The sequence below is a fragment of the Triticum urartu genome, chromosome 6, assembly GCF_003073215.2.
Source record: "Triticum urartu cultivar G1812 chromosome 6, Tu2.1, whole genome shotgun sequence".
Lineage (NCBI taxonomy): Eukaryota > Viridiplantae > Streptophyta > Magnoliopsida > Poales > Poaceae > Triticum > Triticum urartu.
Genome location: NC_053027.1, coordinates 91,210,557 through 91,230,336, shown reverse-complemented (window position 1 = coordinate 91,230,336; position 19,780 = coordinate 91,210,557). Strand labels below are relative to the sequence as shown.

The 19,780-nt window shown below is 47.0% G+C and overlaps 3 protein-coding genes across 4 annotated transcripts; 1 reads left to right on the top strand and 2 right to left on the bottom strand.

Moving 5' to 3' along the window:
- Positions 1-1,919: 1,919 nt before the first annotated feature.
- LOC125515182 (exocyst complex component EXO70A1-like) lies at positions 1,920-4,671 on the top strand. The gene has a single exon (XM_048680619.1). The coding sequence runs from the start codon at positions 2,230-2,232 to the stop codon at positions 4,237-4,239; it is 2,010 nt and encodes a 669-aa protein (XP_048536576.1). The 5' UTR covers positions 1,920-2,229; the 3' UTR covers positions 4,240-4,671.
- Positions 4,672-5,676: 1,005 nt separating this feature from the next.
- On the bottom strand, positions 5,677-7,762 carry LOC125515183 (polyubiquitin). Its single transcript, XM_048680620.1, has 2 exons — positions 7,603-7,762; positions 5,677-6,748 (listed from the first exon to the last, which is right to left on the bottom strand). The coding sequence occupies exon 2, from the start codon at positions 6,746-6,748 to the stop codon at positions 5,831-5,833; it is 918 nt and encodes a 305-aa protein (XP_048536577.1). The 5' UTR covers positions 7,603-7,762; the 3' UTR covers positions 5,677-5,830.
- Positions 7,763-10,814: 3,052 nt separating this feature from the next.
- LOC125515732 lies at positions 10,815-18,363 on the bottom strand. 2 transcript variants are annotated; one of them, XM_048681238.1, is made up of 12 exons: positions 17,976-18,363; positions 16,223-16,730; positions 15,309-15,459; positions 15,042-15,149; positions 14,542-14,945; positions 14,390-14,457; positions 12,874-12,943; positions 12,706-12,779; positions 12,551-12,620; positions 12,121-12,284; positions 11,967-12,039; positions 10,815-11,450 (listed from the first exon to the last, which is right to left on the bottom strand). In XM_048681238.1, the coding sequence occupies exons 1-12, from the start codon at positions 18,153-18,155 to the stop codon at positions 11,299-11,301; spliced, it is 2,022 nt and encodes a 673-aa protein (XP_048537195.1). In that variant the 5' UTR covers positions 18,156-18,363; the 3' UTR covers positions 10,815-11,298. The 2 variants fall into 2 exon arrangements, with proteins under 2 accessions (XP_048537195.1, XP_048537196.1); XM_048681239.1 differs by lacking the exon at positions 17,976-18,363 and adding an exon at positions 17,382-17,527.
- Positions 18,364-19,780: the final 1,417 nt, after the last annotated feature.

Here is a 19,780-nt window from a genome sequence, read left to right as displayed (position 1 = left end):
TTTTCTTTCTTGCTGGTACCGGCGGCAATTTTGCTGGAACCCGCTACAGATTTTGCTACATTCATTCACGCCCAAGCTGCATCCCGTGACTGACGGCGGCGACCATTTTTTTGTTATAACAGTTGTAGTTTTTGTTACGTCCGTCGAGGATTTTTGCTACATCCTTTTTCATGGTGGACCTGCAAGCTTGACGGCGATTAGCTACGGGCGGGGGTGGCCAGCAAGTGCGGACGGCGCGGGGGTGCCCGACGAGCACGGGTGCGAGCAAGCACGGGCGGCGCAGGGTGGCCGGCGAGCGCGGGCGTGAGCGCTGGGCGGCGCGAGGGTAGCCGGCGAGCACAGGCGCGAGCAAGCGTGGACAGCGCGGGGTGGCCAGCGAGCGCGGGCGACGCAGGGTGCCGGCGAGCACGGGGGCGAGCGCTGGGCGGGGCGGGGGTGGCCGGCAAGCACAGGCGCGAGTGCTGGTGACGAGCACGGAAGGAAGAAGACGACTCAGTCATTGCTATACGTAAACCGTTGATTTCGTACGGATCCAATGCTCAGCAGCGGACCGGCCGAAACTTGGGCCGGCGCGCCGGCACCTAGCATTGGCCAGGAAAAAAATGGTTTTTTTTAAATAAACCATTAGCTTTATTAATTGCAAATAACAGTTACATCGTCCATAAGAAGAGGTACAATTTCATTCGTGGGCTCCTCAAAATAGTCATTTGTCACGGAAGTTTTTGCTAATCTGGCTAGTTCATAAGCTACCTTATTTGCCTCCCTATTACAATGTTCAAACCTAGTAAGAGGAAAATCACATGCCAAAAAATAGCAATCATCGAAAACCGCCGCCGCCGCTCCCGCTGATTGTCCTCCATTCTTCATTGTGTTGATGACTTCAATATTGTCTGAGTTGACATGAAGGCGATTACATCCCGCCCTCTGTGCAAGTAATAAACCAAACCTTAGGGCCAAAATTTTCGCTGTCAGAACATCCGCACACCAGTCAAACTTCCAGTTTCCGCCAGCAATAAATCTTCCTTTATCATCTTTGAGAACAGCCCTAGCTGTACCACTAAGCCGATCATGATCAAACGAAGCATCAACATTTAGCTTAACAAGTCCCACAGGAGGTTTGCTCCATCCTCCTTTTTTAATAGATGTATTAGGGAAATGGGCATTTACATAGTTTGTTGTTATTCCCTAATCCCCATGAATGATTGTTGTGTGTTTTGAGCCTTACCTTCATGAACCTGCCTACGTCTATCCCACTATAAATACCAAGCGGTTATAGCTATTAGTTCACGTACATTCTGGATTTCTAGAGTAGCTATTTCATTATCTGGCTTCAGAAGTAAAAATTCTAGGATTGCTTCTCCTGCCCTATCAATAACACATGCTTCTTTAATCACCCTGTCCATCCCAGTTTGTTCCAAACCTCTTTTGCCTTCTGACAGAGGAACAATACGTGTTTCATGTCTTCCGGTTCATTCGTGCATGAGGGGCATATAGGCGAGACCTTCATGTGTCTATTGGCTAGTGTAACACGACATGGGAGGATATCATGCAATGTACGCCAAATAAAGATTTTTACCTTTGCCGAACAAGACAATTTCCAAATCTTCTCCTGAATAGGGTTGACATTGATTCTACCCATGCCGTTTATGTACTGCAATTTCTTTCCATGTTGTTGGTTCCATTCCTTCAAATAGGCAGATCGAACCGTGAACAAACCATTTCTCGTAAAACTCCACGCAATGAAGAAAAAAAATGGTTTATTTGCTGGTTTAGCGCATGTGCCCGGCGTCGGTGAGCAGATAGAAAAATAGTGTAAAAAAATCTGGCTTCAGCTCGTTGACGACCGCGGTCCTTTCCTTTGGATGCTCCAAATCTCCTCTGACATCACCTAAACGAAAACGCAAGCGCCATCCTCCTGTCGATCACCCCGAAAATTGTCGCGGCATTCTGCCCGTGCACTGCATACGCCCCAAAGCCAAAAGTTCGTCGCCCCCTCCTCCCTTTTCCTCCGCTTTCCCTTCGCCCTCCGCACACAGCTTCTTCCTCCTCCCAACCTAAACCCGGCGAAGAAACCCCACTCCCTCTCGCTCCACCGGACGCCCAGAGCAGCCAGCCGTTTCCATCGCGAGGAGAGAGGGAGGGATCCGGACTCCAGGATCACGCTCCCTCATTGCGCTCCCCGCCGGAGCGGAGCGTCAGGTTCTTTCACCCTCTCTCGCCACGCGCGCGATGGATCAGGACGTCGACGACAGGGCAGCCGCGAGCGTGGCGGCGGCGGCGCGCGCACTGCGGACCGGGCTGGAGCGGTCGCGCGCGATGGGGCAGGCGCTGGCGCGCGGGGGGCCGCGGCTCGAGGAGATCCAGGCGGCGCTGCCGGCGCTGGAGGCGGCCGTGCGCCCGATCCGGGCGCCCATGGCCGAGCTCGCGGCGGCGGGCCCGCACATCGACCGCGCCGTGGGCCCCGCCGCCGCCGTGCTCAAGGTGTTCGACGCCGTGCACGGGCTCGAGCCGCCGCTGCTCGAGGCCGGCGCCGCCGCGCGGGACCTCCCAGGGTACCTCGCCGTGCTCGGCCGCCTCGAGGAGGCCCTGCGGTTCCTGTCGGGCAACTGCGGCCTCGCCGCCGAGTGGCTCGCCGACATCGTCGAGTACCTCGGCGACCACGACCTCGCCGACCCGCGCTTCCTCGCCGAGGTCGGCGTCGCCCTGGACGGGCTCAAGAACCCCTCCGGGTACCTCGACGGCGGCCTCCTGGCGGCCGCGCTCGACGTGCTCGAGGCGGAGTTCCGACGCCTCCTCGCCGAGCATTCCACGCCGCTCGCGATGCAGCAGCACGGCGCCACCCCAGCGTCCACCGCGCCGGCTCGCGTCCCGACCGCCGCCGTCCGCAAGCTCAGCCCGATTCTCGACCGCCTCTTGGCCAATGGCCGGCAAGACCGCTGCATCTCTCTGTATGCCGATGCACGCGACGGTGTGGTGAGTGCCAGCCTCCATGCGCTCGGCCTCGATTACTTGCACAATCCAGCTGACGACGCCCAGGAATTAGGCCCTGGGGTCGAGTTGTGGGGGCGGCATTTGGAGTTTGTGGTGCGCCGCCTCCTCGAGTCTGAGCGTCAGCTCTGCGCCAAGGTGTTTGGGCAGCACAAGGATGATGCATCAGTTTGCTTCGCCGAGATAGCGTCGCGAGCTAGTGTTCTTGATTTTTTGAGGTTTGGTCGTGCCGCTGCGGATACTAAGAAAGACCCAATCAAGCTCTTGCGTTTGCTTGAGGTCTTTGATTCTTTGAATAAGCTGAGGTTGGATTTCAACCGGTTGTTCGGCGGAAAGGTGTGTGCGGATATTCAGTGCCAGACAAGGGACCTTGTGAAGTTGTTGGTGGATGGCTCTGTTGAGATCTTTGAGGAGTTGATCGTGCAGGTGGAGCTGCAGCGACACATGCCTCCCCCAGCCGATGGGGGCGTGCCACGCCTGGTCACTTTTATCGTCGACTACTGCAACCGGCTCCTTGGTGAGAAATACAGGCCTGTGCTTGCACAGGTGCTCACCATCCACCGCAGTTGGCGCAAGGAAGTGTTCAGTGACAAGATGCTTGCTGTCGCAGTGCTCAACATTGTCAAGGCCCTTGAAGCCAACTTTGATGTTTGGTCGAAGGCGTATGGGAATAAGATTCAGTCATACATCTTCATGATGAACACACGCTGGCATTTCTATAAGCATGTCAAGGCTACTAAGCTGGCTGAACTCTTGGGTGATGTGTGGATCAGGGACCATGAAAAGTTTAAGGATTTCTATCTGACGGTGTTTATGAGGGATAGCTGGGGGGCGCTTTCGCCGCTGCTCAACCGGGAGGGCCTAATCTTGTTCTCCAAGGGCCGTGCCACAGCAAAGGACCTCGTGAAGCAGCGCCTTAAAACTTTCAATGCGAGATTCAGTGAGATGTTCCACGAACAGTCAGCGTGGATCATACCGGACAAGGACTTGAGGAGGGAGACATGTGACCTTGTGATACAGGCAATAGTTCCCCCTTACCGGAGTTACATGCAGAACTACGGACCACTCGTAGAGCAGGATGCAAGTGCTAGCAAGTATGTAAAGTATACTGTCGATGGTTTGGAAAAGATGCTCGGTTCGCTGTTCACGCCCCGTCCCAGGAGGTCTGGGAGCTTCCAGATTGGGCACTCCAGTGGCAAGATCACTAGTGCAATGACGGGGATGTATCGGAGTGCTTCCACAGTGAAATAACTCCAGTTGAGAAAACATTTGAAGAACCAAGATATTGATTCTAAAATTTATGAAATAACTGGATAAGTGAGGCCAGCTTATTTTCACCAGTCTGCAAATTCATCCGCCGTACTGGAAGCGACATGTAATAATTGACCTGTGATGAAGGCATTGCTGTCTGCTGGCATATGAACAATAAGCTCTTATTGATGGTGAGCAGAAGAGTAGAAGACTGCTGGAGCATTTCATCTGCTCGTGTTTGAGATGTTGCCTAAGTTACCTTCTTTCTGTGGATGTATAAGTGTCTCTGGGACCATGTAGTTTTCTGTTCAGGAACCTCTTTGGTGACTGGAGGATATCTAAATGGGTTGCGGTGTATGTAAAATTGGTTGTAATTTAGGAGGGTTGTAGACATTTTTTATCTGGGTTACATGTGGTACAAGTTGAGCTCCAGTCTGCAACATATATGCAAAACTAGAGTTTCAAGTTCCTGGTTCTCTCTGGGAAGAAGCTCGTTGTTTCTGCCAAGTCTTTGTTTTCGCACTTGTCACAGATTTAGGCTGAAGCCAGGCATAGTTGGTGCTGACGTGCATGGAAGGCTGACTTTGATCGATAATGGTGGTATGTGATGTTTACGGTGTGGTGCTGCACTAGGTTCTTCTATGGTTCTTGGGCTCTAGGCACTTTCACCGTCTCTCCTACGACCTGCTCGTCGAATTACTGGCCGAAATTCTGGTGTTAGTAATAATTATTATTGTCACTTGGATTATCTCCTGCGTCCGCCAACTGAATCTTGCAGAACTTCATCGCACGAAGAAAAATTCCCTGGGGTTAAGTAGAAGCATCAGAATATATTGTCATAGAGCTCCAGCATTTTGAATTGGATTGGCAAACAAGCTTCATAGGGACAAAGGAGAAGAGTGAGCTCATCAGAAGCAAAAGATATCCCATCGAAGTATCCCTCCTCTAGCCTTCTCTGTTTTTTTTCTTTTTCTTGTTGTTTTTTTTTCGACAGTGAGACCTTCATGACTAGCTTTATTAAACTCAGATAACGCTTAAGGAAATCAGGCGATGTTTCCACCCAAAGAGAAGGGTACGCCTTCTCTGTTTTAATTTGTAGAACCTGTTGGTTTTTTGATTCATAGGATTTTTTGCACTACATTTCATCAAAAGAAAATTCGGATCTACTCAAACCTCATGCAATTTTTGCTTCCTCTCCCACCAGAAAGAACGAGCAAAGACACAAAACACTACGCTTACAGAGGGTGAACACAGCAGCATCCAAGTAGAAGAAATATAGATAGAACTTGCAAAATCTAGTGATTTCACAGGAACATTTGGAGCTACAGCCCATTAAATGCATTCACAGAAAGCCGGTATTGTAAGATCACTGCTAGTTTTGCTAGATAAAAACTGGAAGCGATCATTCAACCAGGAGATATCAAATCGACAGTAAAATGAACAAACATATAGGTAAACTTATTCATACCAAACCATACCAAGATAACTGTTTCACACATCATGGGGACTCGATGGTCCATCAATCCAGATACAGTAGACTTAATACGAAAGAGACACATGACTAACAGCAGCAGGACCAACGTCAGGGCAATTACTGACCACCACGGAGGCGGAGCACCAGATGGAGGGTGGACTCCTTCTGGATGTTGTAATCGGCAAGGGTGCGGCCATCCTCAAGCTGCTTGCCGGCGAAGATCAGGCGCTGCTGGTCCGGCGGGATGCCCTCCTTGTCCTGGATCTTGGCCTTGACGTTGTCGATGGTGTCGGAGGACTCCACCTCAAGTGTGATGGTCTTGCCGGTGAGGGTCTTGACGAAGATCTGCATGCCTCCGCGAAGGCGGAGGACAAGGTGAAGGGTGGACTCCTTCTGGATGTTGTAGTCAGCAAGGGTCCTGCCATCCTCAAGCTGCTTGCCAGCGAAGATGAGACGCTGCTGGTCCGGAGGGATGCCCTCCTTGTCCTGGATCTTGGCCTTGACGTTGTCGATGGTGTCAGAAGACTCCACCTCAAGGGTGATGGTCTTGCCAGTCAACGTCTTGACGAAGATCTGCATGCCTCCGCGAAGGCGGAGGACAAGGTGAAGGGTGGACTCCTTCTGGATGTTGTAGTCAGCAAGGGTCCTGCCATCCTCAAGCTGCTTGCCAGCGAAGATGAGGCGCTGCTGGTCCGGCGGGATGCCCTCCTTGTCCTGGATCTTGGCCTTGACGTTGTCGATGGTGTCAGAAGACTCCACCTCAAGGGTGATGGTCTTGCCAGTCAACGTCTTGACGAAGATCTGCATGCCTCCGCGAAGGCGGAGGACAAGGTGAAGGGTGGACTCCTTCTGGATGTTGTAGTCAGCAAGGGTCCTGCCATCCTCAAGCTGCTTGCCAGCGAAGATGAGACGCTGCTGGTCCGGAGGGATGCCCTCCTTGTCCTGGATCTTGGCCTTAACGTTGTCGATTGTGTCAGACGACTCCACCTCAAGGGTGATGGTCTTGCCTGTCAATGTCTTCACAAAGATCTGCATCTGCAGAGAAGAATCCAGAACAGGATGGTAAGCCTCAAGCAGCAGCAAGCAAAGTAACATGATAATACTAATAATGCAGCCCTATACATAAAGCAATCGAAAACACGGTTTTGCTAAAGCACATCTAGGTCAGATATGACCTAAGTATTGCACATCTTAAGTCCTATTCCATTGATTTTATGGTGAAGATTCATGCGGGTAATCTTCTTTTAGTTTTTGTTTTCCTTTTTATGTTTGATTGAGTCACGCAATAACTATTAGCACATCTAGATGTGCCCTAGATAGACCAGAATAAACAAACGGCAGCAGCATATTTTCTTCATCAAAGAGCTATTGACAGACGACAGGTTAAAATCTACAGATATCATCCATCTCAAGGGTTCCACATAGCTGCCGGACATGCTTACCATCTAAGAAAATAAACCTAAGCTTTGGGTGATAAATAATCCTATAATCCTGGGCCTATTAGGATGATATTGGTACAAGCACTATTGAACTACTGCACATGAGCTAATGAATTCGAGAAGGAACTGACGTACTAGTAGCAGATAAAACATGCATAGGTTAACAATCTGAGACGATAAGCCATTAGGAATTCAACCAAGACGAACAGATCTATCCCTTCAATCAATAAAAAAAAACAGCAGCAAAGAAATCGCGAGGTACACGCGAAATCCACACGAAGTCGCTGTGCGCGAATAGATCGGGGAACTAGGCTACATTCGTAGCATCAGGTCGGGGCAGGAACGGATCAAATTCGACGCAACCACACCTCCAAGGCTCCGACTACCGCGAAGCACCTCAAAAGGCGTAGATCTAGACGATACGTGAGGCGGGAGAAGGAGGCGGCGTACCTTGAGGCGGCGGGGGAGGAGGATTCGACAAGCCTAGGGTTGATCGGCGACGAGATTGGTTGGGGATTTTTCGTTCGTTCCGTTCTGGAGCGGTGGTGGGGATTGGAGGGGAGGAAGGGGCGGGTATTTATGGCGGTTCTGACGGGCCTGGGTGGAGAAGGAATCCCGTGCCGTGATGGCTCCGTCTGTTCGTCCCGTTGTGACCAAGGAAAAGATTTGTTAAAAAAAAACAGTTGCAAATAAGTTTTTTTAGCTCGTTGCAAATAAGCAAGGCCCTGTACCTGGTAGAAATCCTTTTTTATTTTAATTTATTTTAAAGTTTTTTTACGGCCTCTTGACGATTTACTAGAGAGAGACCCATGAAATTACGGGGCAGAGATGGTGTACGCTTCGCAGGGGTCGCTGCATTTTTCATGGTGAATGATTATCCCGCGTTGTGATAGGCGGAGGCTTCCCCACATATTTCTTCGTCTCTCTCCAAGGCTCGAGCTCAATCCCGTGCCACAGCTTCATCGCTCTATGCACATATAAAAGGCCCCCTTTCAGATTGCCAGGTTGCGCCAGACTCGTCTCTCTCACCTCATCTTTTGCTCTTGACATCCCTTCCTCAATCCTCATCTCCTCTCCACCGGAGCCATCTGCCCTGCGTCGTCGCCCCGCCATCCTGTGTCGTACAAACATACCTCCTCGCCGATGCCACGAGCTCTCTTGCACTGCCTGCTCCTCGACCTCATGCCATCACAGTCCGCAGGCAACTTGCTGAGTCACGAGCAGTTTAGTGCGGAAGCCGACACAAGGAGGCACCCCGGTTCCTTGTCGCTTGATGGCTGCCTTCTGCTTGCTCTATTAGCCATGTTGCCCCATGCGCTAGGTCACGTGTGTGTGCCTTGAGTGGTGTTGTTGCGTTGTTTGTGGCGTGTGAGCTCTGTGTGTCCGTGCTTTAGCTATAGGGTTCGTGTGTGAGCTAGTAACTTCTCTGCTCCCGTTCAGACTCCTTCATCAACCTTGCAACGTAGGTCCGGTGTCTCGCACTTCCTTCAACTTTAGTGTTCAGGTTGCTTGCAAGGTGTTTGACCAGCTAACCAAACAAAGTCAACAGAAGGAATGAGGTGAATAAATTATTCCACTTTCATGGATGCGCTATTTTTAGAGCTAAAAGATTTAGTGGGAGTAAACATCCCAATGCATGGATGCCTTTCTACAGGTGCTCAAGCAGCTCGATGCTATATATGTTCTTGGCTGCGATGCCCTCGAAATCGAGCTTTGTGCTGCCGGCTGGACCTTCGACCCTAGGCGCAGTGTGCTCCCATGGTGTTGACCATCATGGCTTTCTGTCTCCTTTCAAGTTGTTCCTCGCTACAACTGTCACCAATGGGGTGATTGGTCCATGTCGCCCTGTTCGTCACTTGTTGGCCATGACAGCAGTATAAGGGTCTGCACTCATGTTGTTTGGGCGGTGACCCCGGTGGAAAGGTTCCAGTTCCACTGCCACCTCCAGGGAAATCTCGTTCACAGGAACATGAGTCACGAAGTGCATGCGAGATCTCAGTTTGGATCGCGAGACCTCTCTGCCATTAAGGCGATAAGGATCGCTCGGGCCTCTATAATCATACATCGTATGCCCCCGAGCTGCCAGGGGTTGTATTTCTCTCCAGTCATGTTTTCAAAATATAAGAAAGGAAAAGGCCCTGTTGACGCAGGAGAAATTGTCAAGAAATTGCATGACACTGAAATTTATGAGAAATTGCTAGCTCAAGCCAAGAAGATGACATTGCATCCAAGAAGAGAAAGGCAAACTAAAAAAAGGCCAATATTGAGCAAATGCAAAATCTTCCGGTCACGAAAAAGGACCAAGACATTGCATCCAAGAAGAGGAGCAAATGCAAAATCTTCCCGTCACCAAAAGGGCTACGAAGAGCAAATATGGACAAGTACATGTTGATATACAAGATGAAATCCAAGGGATTACGCTCAAAACTTATACTCCCAAGAAGCAAACAACTCATGTTATCGTCATTGATTACGAGAGCATGTCTACAAAGCAACGCAAGAAGGCAAGACAAGGTTGTTCTTATGTTAAAATGTGCAGCTCCATTGATCCAAGGTTTCATAAAAGACCAAGGCATGATTTCTATAAAACAGTGTTGTTGCTAAAGAAGCCCAAGATTGTGAAAATGAGATTTGTATGTTGGACAACAACAACAACAAACTAGCTTGTGGTAATTGACTGTCATCTCGTAGATGTTTGAGATATGTTCTTTGCCATTGACGATTCTTAAAATTGTGCTTTGGCCCCATTTAAATATAAATATTATACAAGTATGTCTGCCTCTGAGTAGTTAAACCTAAAACAATAGCTTGGTCACAAGGTTGTTAGATTGTTAGCCTTAGAATCGGTACTGCACAGTATTGTTTATACTTCAGAATTTCACTAGGATGTAATTGTCCTGGCCCGAGGTAGCTCTATTGTTCGCACATCAGAACAACGAGTGGTTAAAGTTGGTGCATTTCCATCCATTGCTTATTGCACATGGATGTAAGTTGTCCCTGACTCAACGCCAGAACTCCAAATGGTTACAGTTGTTGTACACCATGCGTTGCTTTGGCCGAGGCTTGCAATTTGTCAAATGTGCCAATATTGCAGATTGGAACTATGTGTTAGTAGTACTGATAGGAAGAAGAAGATGAAATGACATGTTTCAAGTATTCGAAGAGATCACCACTAAGCAGCTGGAACTTGGAATCGGGTTGAAACCCTTGTACTGCACTAATGTTCCGCGAAGAGCAGAACCGTAGTGAGTGAACGTAGTGGTTCACTACTGGAACCTCCGCGGAAACGTGGATGAGCTAAAACGGAAAATATGCTCCTACGGGGACCGAGGAAAACTACGTGGCTAAAGAACGCAGACCAGCTCCACATAGGCTCACAGTACAAAAGAACACTAAAAAGTATACGATCAAAATTCACATGAATATGCCGTATCAACATAAGGCATGATCTGAGAAGACAAGTTCAAAACTTCCTAACGAGATAACAAATTGCTACTCAAATATGCCCATTCAATGTAAAAAACATCTGGGCTGTTCTCGGTATGCTACCTGCAACGACACCTAGCAATCAATCAAAGAAACCTCCGGGAGGTAAAATAGGTAGGCAAGGTACCAGAGGCACACATAAATGAGCCAGACAATTTGCAGGCTAACAATCTAACTTACTTCCGTGGGCACACATAACCGACCCAATTTCAAAATTTTCTTGAAGCCTACAATTTAAATGTTATGCAAGGAAGTATGTGTGCCTTTGGCTCCTAGTAGTTAAATCTAAACTGGAGGCACACATAACCGACCCAGTTTTGTTATGCACTTGGCAGCATCGGCTAAATAGTTATGTGACAACAAGAACTCAAGAAATAGCTAGACAATTTGTGTTCACTTCCATAACAGAATAGACAGTGCAGCTGCAGCATCACAGAAATTTTCAAATAACAGTCTGGGGCTTATCACGACCTTAACAAACAGCCATAATACCGACAAGACACAAGGAGTCGACCTCCCGAAGGTAAAATAGCTAGGCAAGGTACCAACGTGATTATGTTCCACACGAAGCTTGGTTCAAAGTTGTAAGGACTAAATAACAACTCGTTCCAGCCACCTGCAGTACCGCGATTTAGGAGTTGTGATTTTGCACCAGGTACCCTACTGTTCTTGCTCCTCCGCCTTCTTGTGAAGCTCCAGTATCATATTGGCAGCTGCTGAGCACCTTGCCTCGTGTGCGGTCGGACGAGGGCCACCAGTGATGCTCATCTCAAACTCAGGGCATGTCAAACGTACACTGGCGTGGAACATTCCTGAAAAGATAGTTAAAGGACTAGTGAATAAGTGCTCAGAACAGGGAGCTATGAGAGGGAGGAGATGATAGTCAATCAAACATCAGTTCTGGTTATTGCTAACTCGGGACCTAATCAGTCTGATCTTAAATAAAGCTTACAAGGGTGCACACATACCTAAGGAAAGCATTGATCGATCGAACGTTAAACAAACCTAACACATGTGGTAAACAAACAAGTGGCCTATGTGGATTGCTACATGACATCAAAAGAGAAAACTTGCCAATTGATCTGACACCTTGAGAACTCTTTTGGTCTAAGCATGGTTAGAGTAGTACACTATGTATGTTATGATCGCAATGCAGGAATCGAACCAAGAACTATAGAGATTGAATTTGATAAACAATAATCAGAAAGTACGTGGCAAGACTCATCTGCATGATATTCCTAATTCGTATGACTATTAGGAGCCAAGGACCTAATGCTTGTCCATCCAGAAGATCAATCAAAGAGATAAAAGTAAATATTTGTACATACCATCTGATACTGAAGGTACTACTGTGTATCTTGGGAATATCCAATTGCCCCCACGGCAGATCTCATCAAGCTCCTGCACTGACAAGTGTCAAAGGTACAGGTGGCATTTAAAATTCTACTGTAATGCATTAGTTCAGCTTTTGAGGTTTCTTGCCTCGCATGAATTGCGTCGGAGGAGTGCCTCCCTCAATCCCTTCCTCTGAGTGATGGATTGGCCACCATCTCCGGAGGAAGATGAATTGGCAACATCCATCATATCTGAGCAAGTTTCCTTGTATTTGTGTATTATTGATGCAGTTTTTGGTGTCATCTTCCCTTCTGCATTAAGTTTTAGAACATGATGAGTACAAGAAATGGGGACCTGATATAGAAACAACTTACCTATTTATACATCATAAAGTGCGGCGGACGATTTATGCACAGTGAAAAGAATGATACACCACAGTTTATCACTTTATCACATAACTTTTGGAAACGTATCACTCCCAGAAAAACATGCCCACGATGTTGGCCACAAAAGTGTAACAGTTCTACAGCGTGATTATAAATGTAAGCATTTTTAAAATGTGAAAAGGGTAGAATACCACTCAAGATTGTCTGAATGTCCATATCACACTGAGCACTTCGTTCTTGAAGTATGCATTCCTTGCGAAGCTGAAACGAAGAGAGAATAGGAGAAAATTGTAATAAAGAGGCATCGTTTTCTTTCCTGAAATAAAAGAAAAGACATATAACATACAATCTCATCCCGTATTTTCTGAATTGATTGCAGCGAATCATATATCTGGTCATTGGTGTACTCAGTGGTGCCACCTTCAATGAAATTTGGAACACATGGATTAAGAACTTGGAGGACCAAGAACCAATAATAGGAAAAATAAACAGTCTTGGGTAGGTGTATCCCAACCTGACTTTTCTGACACATCCATATTTTGATGTTCCAAAGCACGGTTCTTCATTAGATCAACATGTGGTGCCTGATAGAACAATTAAGAGGTATTTGGTTGAGCAAAAAGGTAACATAAACATAATGCACTGGTATCGCAAATGGAATAGGGAAAACCGAAATCTGTTTCCTGATTATAATGGTTGCCACTGTTGGTCAAAAGAACATCACCTGAACATCCAACTACCAAGCACAAGAATTACAATTCAGAAATAAAGATCAGGTGAAGACACTCATTCGTAGGCATAGGAATGCCTAAAAATCCAAACCAAGAAAAACAATTGAAAAATCAAACCATATTTGGGGAAGAAAACACTCATTAATTCAGATCTGATCCCTCTCATCAGCCATGGACTTTGTTGCTTCCTTGCCGGCATACTCCGTGCCAAGAACATCGTCTCCTCATGTGCCTTGCATCCTCCTGGCCGGACAGAGCAGTCACATCCTCAATGGCAGGATTCGTCGTTTACTTAGTGGCCATATTGATCCCCTCGCAAACCAGCACCGAACCGATCTCCACTAACACCGAAAAATCTTCTTGCGGGAGGCTATGCTGCTCCATGAAGGAGGGGATCAATCGGTAAGGTGCTACTGCCCGTCGTGTGGGGACACCTAGGGTGGGAGGAAGGTGCGGCCAGGAGGAAGGAAGGTGTAGGCGTGTAGGGAGAAGTTGTGCAGGACCCCTCCGGTATCAGTTTTGTTACGGTAGATTTTGGGCGTAATCGGCAATGAATGGTGTCGTATCCGATTGTGTGGTAACTGATCCCAACCATATGTAAACAAAACGGCTGCAAAGTTTTTGGCTCGTGGTGTATGCTAATTACGTAATGAAATCAGCGAACAGAGACCTTCTTAGTTCTTCAAGTCAAAGCGGAGTGGATGAATCACACAAAAAATGTGGCCTACTCATAAGAAACTGACCCATGAAAAGGATTAATACTTCTTTTGGTTGATTGACCATGGAGGGTGTGGCTCCTCTCTTTATATGGAGATGATCTATTAGGGTGTGGCTCCTAATAATAAGATCTATCAATTGAATACTTTCCTAACAATAAGATATTTTTCGTCACTAATACGCCATCCTTTATACTAAATGGGATATTATCCCTTATTTGATAGGAATGGACTGCGCCGTTTTCCCCTTTATAAATGTGCTGTCACAATTTTCCAAACATTCACGTGGAGACATGTGATAGCCAATGAGAAATGCTCTAAGTCTCAGGTACGTAGAGACTTATGGTAGAGTGCGTATGAGAACACAAACTTATAGAATAAAGAGCAACAATCATCACGATAACATTTTTATAGACAAGGGTGGAACCATACAATTTAATGTTATTAAAAGGTCAACATATTTGAAGTTTATTTTCTATAACCATTTTAGGTTGCGTGTGATCCTGATGTATCCTAGTATTGTAGTTTTTCAATACTTAACCGAAAAAGTTTTTCAATACTTTCAAGCTGTAATTTGGCTTACCTCTGCAGGAAAGACATCTTGGGGCACATTGTCACGTCTAGACTGCTTCTGTGTTTTGTTCTTATCCACTTGAACAATTAAAGTTGATTGTGTCAGTACACAAAGAAGGAACAATGTGACGGTAAATTCGTAATACAGTTAAAGTGACTAACCGGCTTGTAGGATTTTAGTTTCTCGATTTGCTGCTGCAGCAGCTTTTGTATTTCTTGACTTAGTCAGGGGTTTTGAAGTTTCCAAATCAATAATAACAGGAGGTGGACCATTTTCTATTGTGTGGATCTCAGCATCTGGACCCTCTGCACAGACATCGGCCCTGGAGGCTTCAGATTTTCTTTTGCTGTTTCTCTTGTGCTTGCTGGTCCTGTAGTCCTGGTTGCTATTGGCAGCAATTGCTTGTTTGCTTTGCTTTGGAGTTGACACTTTTGTAATTCGTTTTTGCATCTTAGACGTGCTATTCACATCTTGCTCTTCCACATTTTCATCTATTACAGAGTGCAATGAACCTTTTCCATGTCGATGTGATTGTTCGTTCAGTGGAGAATCAGAAGGCCATTTCCTGAAACATGTGAAGTGTTATATTTACCATCATTACCCAAAAGGTTCCATTGCCCTACTATCACGCATAAATAACCAAGAACAAATCATATGTTACCTGTGGAGGAGTTCAAACAAAATCTCCTTATACGGAAGAATGTGATAATACTCAACTACAGATGTTGTTTTTGGAAATGGATCATTTGCAAATAGCGGACCAGTCATACTGTGAAAGTGGAAAACCATAAGTGTCAGTACCGTTGAGAAAGGGTATGCTTTCCATCAAGAAGTACCATACAATGGTCTTATTCAATAAATTGAATAACGGTTGATCAAAAGGGATGTAACTTAAAAGCATAAAACTATCTAGTAGGTAAACGCAAACCTGCTAATCAACTCTTCTAGACACATTTCTACAAGGTTGCCTTCCATGGTTTGCTCATACTCCACAATAAATAACTTGGTAGTTGTCCTTTCTTTACTCAACGAGTATGCCAAAGTTTCATCGAGAAGACGCAAGTTTGAGCCCTTCATACCTATTAAGACCATAAGTTTACCATAGTGAGCAGCAAACAATGCATAGGTGGATCAAACAGAAAATAAACATAATATTTACAAAATCAAGTTCATAAATTACACTTTTTGAACTATTATAAGTATAGAACCAAATAAATAGCGTTCTCTAGCAAACAATTTGCGGCTATCAGGTCATATACAAGGGAATCAACCATTATAGTGTCCCAAGTTATTTTCAGTCTGCTAGTTGATGAAATTAAATGAAGTTTCTGTAGCTAACAGCTTGTACACAACCAAAACAAATGAGACAAATAATGTAGTGGCAAAGAATTTAACTAATTATATTTTCTGATGTTCATGTTTGTCCTGGTTTTACACTAGTTAAAAGCAAGACAGAGGTACATTTTTGGGTACATTCTGGGACCATGCACTTGTTCTTGTTTGATGTAAAGCAAGTGTACGACTCAAACTCAGTTTTTGGCTTCATTGGCAGTTTAAATTTAGGACCATGTGCAACAGTAACTCATGTAAATGCTTATTTACTAGATACTCTGATCAACATTCCGTAATACTAATAGTCACCTGATCCAAGTGAGTAAACTACAGAGACATGGCTCTGTAGACACAAAGGTTGCACACTTTATCTCAATGCTCTAGGATGAAAATTTAACAGAGTTGACAGTTAAATATCAGATAGAAGCAACACCTTGGCAACTCAAAAAATGAAAATAAAATGACAGATATTGATACATAAAACTACGGGCTGTGATTATAAAATCTGACCTGTTCTACGTTCCACCTCTGAATAGGCTTGTTGACGAAGCATATATGGTGTATTCAGAGCACCCACGTTTCCTTTACCTGTTGATTCCTGGCCTGCTGGCTGGTTGGTACTGTGTGAATTGCCAGCTGTTGCATCTATTTCCTTCTCTATGATTGACCAGATACCCTTGGTATTAGCACTATACTCAATCAAACATTTTTTTCTTGTCGGATCAAGAAGAAGCACAGCAACTTTTGATATTGGCCACGTTGCCATGTCTGGAGAATCTTTGCTCGCGTCGAGTTCTTCAGCGATCTCACATGCCTGTATTGCTGCTCTGTCAGTAACAGATAGCCTCACATGCTTGCCAGGATTGTTCTCACGCTCATGAACCATACTCAAGTACGCAAGCAGATCCTCTCCAGCAGAAAGAGAAGCACACACAAAAAAACGCTTGGCGTCTGCAAAAGCAAGCTGCGGCGACATCTTCCTGTGGTAGTAGTTGTACAAGATGATGGCCGTGTGAATCTGCGAAACCACACACTAGTGTGAGGGATTAGCAGCTAAACAGCTATGTAGTACACGCATTGTATCATATGCACAGACAGAGGAACGCTTTCTTAAACATATCCGAGCAGAAACTGAATCAAAAAACATACTCCCTCCGTCCCAAAATAAGTGACTCAACTTTATACTAACTTTGTGTTACAAAGTTGAGTCACTTATTTTGGGACGGAGGAAGTATTACAGTGCACACACACAGAACAAGCATTTCATGGATAGAACGAGGGGCATTACCATGAATACCAAAGGAAAACACACTAATATAATTACAATGGTAAACTGACAGGGGGGGAATGTAAGGATGGCATGGTACATACCAGTCATTGTGTAGACAAACCAAACATCCATTTAACTACTATCTCACTCAATCCAATCCCAATCCAATCCATTTCAAATTCATAGATAAATTTGGAGAACATTGCAAGGTCAAATTGGATAATTTGAGAAAATAATTTGACAGAGGTAGCATCTCCTACTTTCTTCTTCATTTCCGCAATACATTATGGAAAGGTGTATCATTTTCATAGAAGAAGAGCAACCAACATTGGCAATCTCTGTTCACAGGGTGACAACTGACAAGAGAAATGCAGAAACTAAGCGGCGATTGCGGCTTGCCTTAGCTCCCTAGCGGCCGCTCCACCGCCACCCAAACGTAGACCCGTGCTGCGCCCATGCGCTCTTAGCGCCGCCTACCGCTCCTCCTCCGACGCGACGCGCTCTCGCCGCCGCCGCCGCGCAGAGCGGCATCGACAGACAGCCGCGGGGGTTCCCGTTTTTTTTTTTTAGGATGCGGGGGTTCCCGGTTGGGCTTCGTCGATTCGGCCTCCAAAATGTACTCTAGGCCTATTTTACCTACGCCCACCAGCACAACAAGGCCATATGGTACTCAACAAAAAGAAAAGAAAAATTAAGGCCCACCACCTCGCCTTCTTCTTCCTTCGCCTGACTCCTCCCATTCTCGACTCGAAAAAAAAGGACTCCTCCCATCCCCGTTCCTCGCCGGGGTGGGAAGCCGCCCCAATTCCCTCGCCGCCGCGCGTCACAGGAATCCACCGGAAATCAGCCTTACGGGCGGCCATTTCCGCGCATCCCTCCCCAACCAGCGCGAACCTGGACCAAAACCGCAGGGAATCCCACCACCGCAACCCCGCTCCCGCGCAGAAACGACCAGAGAGAGAGAGAGAAAGAGAGAGAGACGCGAACGCTTGCCTGCTGCGCGACGGCGCGCTGTTTGTCCGGCTCCATGTGGCGCTCCCCCTGGGCGGCGCCAAAGATCGCGCCCCGCGGCAGCACGGGCTTCACGAGGTGCTCCACGAGCATCTTCACCGCGTCCTCCATGTGCACCACCTCCGCCTCCTCCCCTCCTCCTCCTCTTCCGCCGCCGGACATGCCGCCCTGACCCGATGCTTCGCCTCCACCGAACGGATCTCCAGGGTTTGGGGCTTGGGATTCAGTGCGGCTTTTGCGGCGGCTGGCTGGCTGGTCGCGGGTGGATTGGGGTTTTTCGTACGAGCAGAGCAGAGAGAGAGAGAGAGAGAGAGAGAGAGAGCAGTGCGGGTGGTGGTGGGTGGGCAGGGCTGGAAATGTAAAGGGACGTGAGGGTGTCGAAGTGGAAACGGTAAGGGCGTGATGGGCGAGGTCGATCATCCACGGTCCATTTTATCAGCATCGTGAGTCTTGGCTTCCCTATAATTAACAGAGAAATGTCTATTAGATTTGATTTCTCAACTTCTAAACCAGACAAAATGTACTTTTAATTCTTTGATCCTAACAAGTTACACCCATTAATTAATTCAACAAAAGCAGTTTTCGTGCTAACTTGCATGGTTTTGACACGTCGCCCATGTGTCAATCTTCTTCTTCCTTCTCATTTTAACTTAGCCAAGCATTTCGTCGAATAGTGAACGCGCGTCGAGCAGCATGCGAAGGAGGGAGCCTTGGAGCTTGTGCGGCTTGCAGATGTAATTGTGACGAATATTTGTACAAGGTAGGCTACATCTCTGAGGCCTCATTGGCCACACGGGCACTGGCACACGCCACCAGATCCCCCTTTGTGCTTGCGCTATTATGCTGGCGTATTATAGAGCATTATGGGGAGGAGTGGTCGTAGTCAGACCCCATGGATGTAGCCATGTCAGTGAATCTCGTTAGCAAATCTCGCTATCGTGCCTCGTGTGATTGTTTGGTTCTTGGGTGACCAACTATGCTCCTCAGTTTTTTTTTTCAACAAGTGGTATCATGAGCTAGGTTGTTCAGAGATTACGGATTATTAATCTAGAGAGAAATTTCGACGTTGTGATTGTGATCTGCCGCAATGTCGTCAAAGGTAGCGAGTGTCCACGAAAGCGATCGGAAAAGAAGCAGCTTACCACTGAAATCCTCGGTGTGTTCAAGTCTAGATGAGATGCAACTTCAGATCAAATCGTTGGTCAGCGGCGGCGGCCTAATTGCGCGGAGAGATAGAACACGGAGCCGATTGATCGTGTTGCACAATGTACACCGCAGCCAGCAAGTGATGTCAGGTTTGTCAAGCTAGGCCAGGCGTGGGCAGAGGCCCAAGTAGGCTGGAGTAGAAGACACGGTGATTGTAGTGACGATGACATAGAAGTGTAATATTGATGGTGGCCGACTTCTGGATGTGGCAACGCGTCGCACATGACCGAGGGCTTGTGTGGCTTGGTTTGAGTGTACACATGAGAGCTTGAAGTCGATGGGGGCGTACGGTAGCATGGCCAGCTATATAAAGTCATGTTGCAGGTGGAGCTGGAGTTTGATGGAAGACTTCACTAGGTGCTGATGGAGGGGCTACTGTGTAAGACATCGGAGAATCATAGCGTATTTCAACAGATAAGGCAAGAGACACATGGTTCGGATTGGGCCCCGGTGTCTGATGGAAACGTGATACTCGACATCGGTCGGTGATAATCATTTGGTTCTCTGAAGTAGGGGTTGAGGAGGTGTGGGCTAGCTACCCAGGAGACTTGACCGGGGCAGCAGGGGCTCTACACGATGAT

Coding starts and splice junctions, on each gene's coding strand:
- LOC125515182 (XM_048680619.1), top strand. CDS start 2,230: ATGGATCAGGACGTCGACGACAGGGCAGCCGCGAGCGTGGCGGCGGCG.
- LOC125515183 (XM_048680620.1), bottom strand. CDS start 6,748: ATGCAGATCTTTGTGAAGACATTGACAGGCAAGACCATCACCCTTGAG.
- LOC125515732 (XM_048681238.1), bottom strand. CDS start 18,155: ATGTCCGGCGGCGGAAGAGGAGGAGGAGGGGAGGAGGCGGAGGTGGTG. Junction 14,946..15,041: donor TTGTTTGAACTCCTCCACAG/GTAACATATGAT, acceptor CACATGTTTCAG/GAAATGGCCTTCTGATTCTC. Junction 12,944..14,389: donor AAGATGTCTTTCCTGCAGAG/GTAAGCCAAATT, acceptor TTGTTCTATCAG/GCACCACATGTTGATCTAAT.